This window comes from Montipora foliosa, chromosome 4 (assembly GCF_036669935.1).
Source record: "Montipora foliosa isolate CH-2021 chromosome 4, ASM3666993v2, whole genome shotgun sequence".
Lineage (NCBI taxonomy): Eukaryota > Metazoa > Cnidaria > Anthozoa > Scleractinia > Acroporidae > Montipora > Montipora foliosa.
The window spans coordinates 10363190-10370689 of NC_090872.1; the positions used below are offsets into that span (position 1 = coordinate 10363190).

At 40.9% G+C, this 7500-nt stretch overlaps 1 protein-coding gene across 1 annotated transcript in view; it reads right to left on the reverse strand.

Annotated features, from left to right (window-relative positions):
- The window catches only part of LOC137999775 (ATP-binding cassette sub-family E member 1-like), a 30400-nt gene that overhangs the window by 19873 nt on the left and 3027 nt on the right, over positions 1-7500 (reverse strand). The window contains exons 4-6 of the mRNA XM_068845679.1: positions 6442-6559; positions 4591-4680; positions 4297-4344 (exon numbers count right to left, since the gene is read on the reverse strand). Coding sequence (XP_068701780.1) covers positions 4297-4344; positions 4591-4680; positions 6442-6559 — 256 coding nt within the window. The remainder of the gene's footprint in view (positions 1-4296; positions 4345-4590; positions 4681-6441; positions 6560-7500) is intronic.

A 7500-nucleotide genomic window follows, 5' to 3' on the forward strand; every position in this document is an offset into this window, starting at 1 on the left:
CCAATTCTCAAGTTTTAAGGCCATGTTACACGAGGCAATTTTTCTTGCAACTCGCAACGCAACGATGACGAATAAAAAACCTTTCAAGTTGCAGAGGGTATGTTACACGTTGGCAACTTCTTTCGCAACTTGCAACGCGTACAATAACAAACAAGATGGCGGACGCGCTAAGTCGCCATCTTGAAATCTCCCGCAAGCGAAAGATGAGCTCTGATTGGCCCATTCTGACAAAATTGCGTTGCGAGTTGCAGAGGGGATGTCACACGCAAGCAACGTGTCTCGCAACGTTGCGAAAAGTAGAGGGTCGTTCTACTTTTCTCGCAACTCGCAACGCAACAATTGCAGTTGCAAAATGGGGTGTTACACTGAATTTTTTCTCGCAAAACATGCTTTAACTGTGGGTCCATGAATCACTTTGTTCATAAATGTCGAGCAAATCCGCGAGCAGCGAAACCCCGAGTATCAGTTGTCCATGAATACGGAGTTTAAGATCTACGGCACGACGGCAACGAAAACGTCACAAATTATGCATATTTAATGAGCAAAAACAATAGCTTTGCAAGCTCTGCACGTGCATTTTTCATTTTTGTACATTTCTTTCACGTTTCCGGCAAATCTGCGACGTTAAATGACCAATTCTCAAGTTTTTCGGAGAACGTGAACAAAAGGCAGCGAATTTGAATTTTTTGTCGTAGCTTCAACACTGCACCTCCTAATTCAGTTCCTGGAAAGTTGCGATAGTTTTTAGTAGTTAGACAAATCGACATAATGACGAAAAAGATTAATAGACCTGAAAATGCAATTTTAATGACGTTTTCGTTACCGTCGCGTCGTAGATCTTAAACTCCGTAATAGGGAGCTTACGAAACGACGACGCCGACGGCAACGACGACGCTACAAAACAATAGGTTTAATCAGCAAAAACAATGGCTCTGCACGCTCTGCACGCTCAGCACGCTCTGCACGTGCGTTTTACATTTTAGTACATTTCTTTGCCGTCATCTCCTAAATGACGACGTGAAATGATCAAATTCAAGGTTCTGTGGAGGACGTTAGCACATGACGATGAATTTTCAGTTCTCTCTCTACGCTTCCAACTCACTCATACCAGTTTAATTCCTCGACAGTTACTACACATTTTTAACGCCAAACTACACGAAATAGTTTTGTAGTGATATGAATAACGCGAACTTGTATTTTTAAATAAAGTCCTCGCAGCCGTTGTTGTCCTCGTTTCGTAAGCTCCCTACTATCTCTTTTTGACATGGTTTTAGGCGATGGAGTAGTTTGTCTCCCATTGGTCATTTCACGTCGTCATTTAGGAGATGACGGCAAAGAAATGAACCGAAATGTAAAACGCACGTGCAGAGCGTGCAAAGAAATTGTTTTTGCTCACTAAACCTATTGTTTTGTAGCGTCGTCGTTGCCGTCGGCGTCGTCGTTTCGTAAGCTCCCTAGTGTCGTACACAGGAAACCGTCGCAAAATTTCTGGCAAAGTTACTCTTCCAGTATGGTCACAAGGACAGAGGAAGGATCGAAGGGTGCCAGCTTCGCGCAAGGGAAGTCCTTTATTGGCTGCGCACGAATGCTGAAGTAAAGGATTTTATCTCGAAATGCTCCATTTGCCAGTCTAACAAACCGGAACAGTGTCGCGAGGAACTCAAATTGTATTCAGTTCCCAACACGCCCGTGGTCAATGCTTGGGGCTGATCTGTTTGAGCTCGGTCGGAAACACTTTTTCACTCTAGTCGACTACTGGAGTGGGTTTTGCGAAATCTAGGAAGTCAAAGCCGTATCGTCAGCTAGTGTGATAACCGCGTGTAAGGTTCAGTTTGTCGCCAGTTTACCGCTTCGGAGTTCAGTTCATTCGAGAGACAGTGGCAATTTGAACATCGCACGTCAAGCCCTCACTAGCTACAGTCAAATGGACAAAGCTGAAAACGTGGTGAAGACATGCAAATTATTGATGAAGAAAGCACAAGAAGATAAACAAGACCCCCTGTTAGCCTTACTAGACTAGTGCAACACGGGTACTTCTCCTGCTCAGCATTTGATGGGACACGGCAAATGGACCCTCCTTTCCACACACCTTTTAAGACAGCCAGACCAAGAGGCCACAGCCCCCAAACTGGCCAATCGGAAGTACACTCAAGCGAGTCAATAAAACCGAAAGTCTCGCCCTAAAAAAACATTAGAGTGTGGACAGTCCATCAGAATGTGCCTCTCCAGAAGAGAGGAACGGAGCTTAGGGACGTGCACAAAAGCACTGTCAAATGGGTCTTACAAGGTTGAAGTAAATGGCAGGACTACCGACGGAATCATCGACAATTGCGATGGATCCCAAAACAGCACCCCTAACGAGTCCTATGGAGCCGACACTGCCTGTGCTCCTCCCTAAACCAGGAGAACTCCAAGTTGAACCAGGACGTCCAGTACAGGAGTCCAGTGTTGATGCTGAAGCTGATACTCTTCCTCGGAGTTCTGAAACTTGTAGTTCAGAGCGTTGTCGCATATGTAATGAACATTTGTAGTTGTATCATTAGCATTGAATTTAGTTATTGTTGTGTGCTGCCTTGAATAGGTAACAGTATCCTAGATTAGTATAAATACACAGGTGATTATACAAAATCGTGCACTCTCATTGGCTCACTATCTCGGATTATCAGCCGATAATCAACTCGACGGACAAAATGGCTGCCAGTAGTCGTTTTGCCACTGTACGTGAAGATGATTTCGTGTTGAAATGTTTTTTTTTCTCTTTTTTGAAATAATCACCTATGTATTTATACTAAAACAATTATTTGCCTCAGGCTCAGTGATTATCGGTGAATATTCACCGTTAATCACTTCGCCTTCGGCAAATAATTGTTAAATAACAGCGACCCTTTAGATTAACAAAAAAAAAATTTTGTATGATTGAGATTGACACATTGTGCTGATTACATAACGAATAGCTCGATGAACATTGACATCCTTGTTCTTGTTAGTGACATTAATAGTGTGTGACTTTACAGCAACTAAGAAAAACCAACCGAAGGCTGAACTTCTGCAATAAAGAAGCTTAACGCTTGATTCCATTGTGTGGCTTACTTATCGTGACAAATACTGGTCTCGTTCGTTTTTTGCAAGTCTATGCTATCAAGGCAATCAGTGACAAGGATCTTTAAAGCAAAGGGACTTAAATGATAAGAATTATTAATGGAGGGGACACAGTGTTTGACTGCTTAATGAAGGGGACACTCAAATGCCCTCGGACGTCCCCAGTTGACAAGTAAGATGACGGGGGGGGGGGGGGGGGGTGACAACTGTAACAAATGCTGTTTCGGGACTAAGCCAAAATTGTTCTGGGAATCTGGAGATTTCTCCGGAATCGGGACACTTGGAAATTTTTCTGGGAAACACCCAATAATTCCGGGACATTGCTGAAAAAAATCAGGACATCGAAGGTACATGTAATTCTATTTCACATTATTATTTAGGTTAACCTCAGTAATTTAACCATGAAATCTTGTTATATATGCCGGGAATTCTAAAAATTTCCGAGAATGTATCCCAAAAATTCGGGAGGATGATCCAAATGTTTGGGACGACTTAAGTTAAGACCTAGTATTGCTCAAACAGCCTTTGTTAGAGTTGTTACCCCCTGTTATGATCGCCTGACGTTAGACAGTAAAATGTGTAAAGTCTCACTCCCAAGTGTCAATGGGTTAAGTTCTTTTGGCTTTGAATAGAAAAGTGTTTGTTGGTATTTCATGTCATTCATCTTGATGAAAGAAATGATGATGATGATGATGATGATGATATGATGATGATGATGATGATAATCACAATGAAGATAATGAACTTTATCATGAAACTAAGTCGGCTCTGGCTGCAACAATCAATGCACTTGAAAATGCTTCAGCGTCAATCTCTACTATGCATTGAATCAAAACAGAAACCCATAAGGGTTGAAATGTGTAAATATGGCCCCTTGTGTGCTGGGAAACAAGCTTCTGAATATTCAATTTGCTAAGTACCATATTTGGAACAACAAGAGCGAGGGGTTTCCAAATATGGTACTGAGCACTGAAACATTGAACCAATCAGTTCGCGCTGAATATTCGGAAGCTGTGAACGCGCGTTACACGTTTCATCCCTTATGGGTTTCTGATCAAAATCAGTCCTTCATATTTCACTTTGTGCAGAAAAACAAGCACCATTCTTAATTTAATAAACTGAATTTATAAATTATTGATATCGATATTGATACTTCAATTCACATTAAAAACATTAAGGATGAGTTGGATGACTTACTTTGACTGCCTTTGGAATCTGGTCCACATACTGTGGTTTAATAATAGCCTTTGGAACAAAAAAAGAAAAGTTTTAACAATGGACGCAGGACATGCAAATCTTCTGTACAAAAGGTCTGTCTCTTTATAATACTGTACTTTGAACATTACTTATGCTAATTTTAACTCTTTTTTGTCAAAACCTTTGAAAAAAAAAACTGTGATGTTTTTATTTACAATTAAATATAATTGCCATCAAAACCTGTTTAAGTTTCTCAATAAAATCAAACGTTTCATCAACTATAAGTACATGTACCTTCAAGTCATCTTCTAAAATCTTTGTGAAATAGTTTTGTAGTTCAGAGCCTCTGAAGTGCTGAAGAATTTCCTGCCAATCTGGAGGATTCTGAAACATGAAACGAAGAGAAACTCTAGTTAGAGTTGAGGCTGACAAAATTAATGTTCCACGACAAAGCCAATACATGTTCATGTTTGCACAACCATAGTGCAAAGCCTTACAATTTTTTTCTCAAAGAGCCAGTGTCTTGCTTATGGCAGGACGATTTTTGTCCAGAGATGTTTAACGCAATTAAGATAATTTGATTGATGATGAAATGGTATATGAAATGAATCATATATGAACTGAGGATATGAAGTCAAGTGAAGCTATCATCTTCGCAGTTATGAATGCAATTTTTGCAATTGCATAATGAAGCCTGAAAAATTCAGGACTTCAACAGGGTTTGAACCCGTGACCTCGCAAGTGATAATTTGATTGGTGGGAGCCAAGGAAATCTATACCGGACAAGAGATCTCACCTTGGCATATACTAGACTAAGTTCAACCAAACCTACACGTACTGAAAAAAAAATTTAATGAAGTGCTCAAAAATTCTTAGTTGGAAAAAACAAAGAAAGAAAATTTACCGGGCACCGGTGGCTCAGTTGTTTGAGCATCAGGCTGCTATGCGGGAGGTCGTGAGTCCGACTCTGGCCGGACCAACACTCAGGGTCTTAAAATAATTGACGAGAAAGTGCTGCCTTTGTAATTACATCCCCAAATGGTTAGACTTTCAAGTCTTCTCGGATTAAGGACTATATACCATAGGCCCCGTCTCAAAACCCTTCAAGTGGCAAGTAAAAGAGCCCACACACTATTCCTAAAGAGTAGGGCATGGAGCTCCTGGTATTGTGGTCAGGTCTCATTTCATTCATTCATGTGCTGGGTGAGATTGCTCCTGGACTATTAGTATAACCCAACTAGTGGACTAATGCAAATCCTGCATTTTGATTGGCTACACTTTACAGCGGAGGGGTTGGCCCAGTGGTAAGATCTCTGCCTTCCAACTCTAAGGTCCTGGGTTCCATTCCCGGTTCTGCCAAGACTGGAATATTTGGCGACCTTCTTTCCCGCTAAAGTTTATTCAGCTTTCCATCCTTCCGAGGTCAGTAAAATGAGTACCAGAATGCATGGACTGCTTAGAAGCAGCTGCAATTTGCACCTGTATATGCTTCCAGTCCGCTGGGGGGAAATTGATCATTGTAAAGCGCCTTTGAGTCGTATGTGATAAGGGCACTACATAAATGCACCACTTTACTACGCTACTATAGGACTACTATTAATAGTCCTCGAGTAGCGACAAGCATGAGGCTTTCTTTCGTTTTATTCCCAAATAAATGTTTCTTTAACTTGCATTTGCTAACTTTATTATTGCCTTTCTGTGCAACTAGTTGGGTGGTACTAAAACAATTAGACCCTTCGCCCTCAAGGGCCACGAGTCAATACCATATTCGGCTTCACCTCATGGGCTATTCAATCATAGCCCGCAAGGGCTACAGGTCTAATTGTTAAATAGCAGCTGCCAGCAGCGCCTGTATATGCTGATGTCCGATCTCACCCATAGATCACTTGCTTGTAAAGTGGATTTGAATATGTCATTAGAAAATGCACTATATAAATTTATTTATTACCATTACCATTACTATGCCATTTTTAAGCTCTTCAAAGCTCAAAGCCATGACTCATTGATTCCTGGGAGCAAAACTTAACAGATTTTACTCTGTTTAACACCAAACAATTTTTCCTCATCAACTGGGAGGCAGCATTCTGGTACACCTGAGCATTGAATGGGTTCAATGAACACTGATAAACAATCTTAATTACTTACAAGAAATCTTCCAAGATTTGGCTTTTGTTTGCCAGCCAAGATCTTCAACGCTGTGGATTTGCCAATACCGTTTGTTCCAACTAGTCCCAGTACTTCACCTGGCCTGGGAATCGGCAATCTGTAAAAATTTCAACAAGACACCCAACTACATGTGTCGGTAATTCATTAGATGGACGCAACAAGAACTCGCATTCTTAAATTTTGAGTGTTTGGGTTTCTTGGGCACGGGATAATATCAGGCAGGCATTTTTTCACCATTCTTAGCTTCTAGCTCGGTATGAGTCCATTTGAGGAGGCAGCGTCGCCCACTGGTAAAGCTGTACAGAACCGGTTAAAGAGAAATAAATCAGAGGAGCAACCGGCAGAAATCTTTAAGCACGAAAAACACTGGTTTACACATGGGAATGACAGAAAACAACAGCAGAGGGAAAGAGGCATCAATGGCTGCTTAGACTGCATGAGCGAAAATCACAAGGAAGACAGCTGCAACATTTATGTCACTCTGGAACAGAGAAGAAATTTCTTCCCAATAAATCAGCTTTGTTACAACTGTGGAAGAGCATAGATACAGTCTTGTGGGTAATAAGTTCGCTGAGATATGTTGGTGCAAGTCCATGAATAACTTTGTAGGTAATAAGTAGGATCTTAAACTTGAATATGCAGTATTTTATCGGTAGCCATTCGAGTCTTCTTAAAATTGGTCAAATAAGATCTAAATAACTTATCTTACAAATAAGCCTGGCCACAGTGATTTGAATACGCTGGAGTTTCTGCACTTCAGTGGCAGACAGGCCATAAAGAGTACTGTTGAAGTTGTCCAAACAGGAAGTGACAAAGGCATTAACTTAAGTTTGAGTAATTTCGAAACTCAGAAATTTCCTGATTCTTCTAATATTATGGAGATGAAAGAAAGCAGATTTGCATGTCTTATTAATAATTATGTGTATCCATTTTGAGTGGTTATCCAGGCAACATCCAAGATTCTTTACCACAGTGGAAGGTGAAACAGTCATACCCCCCACACACAGCGAGTCAAAGTTAACTTTCAACTGATGCTGC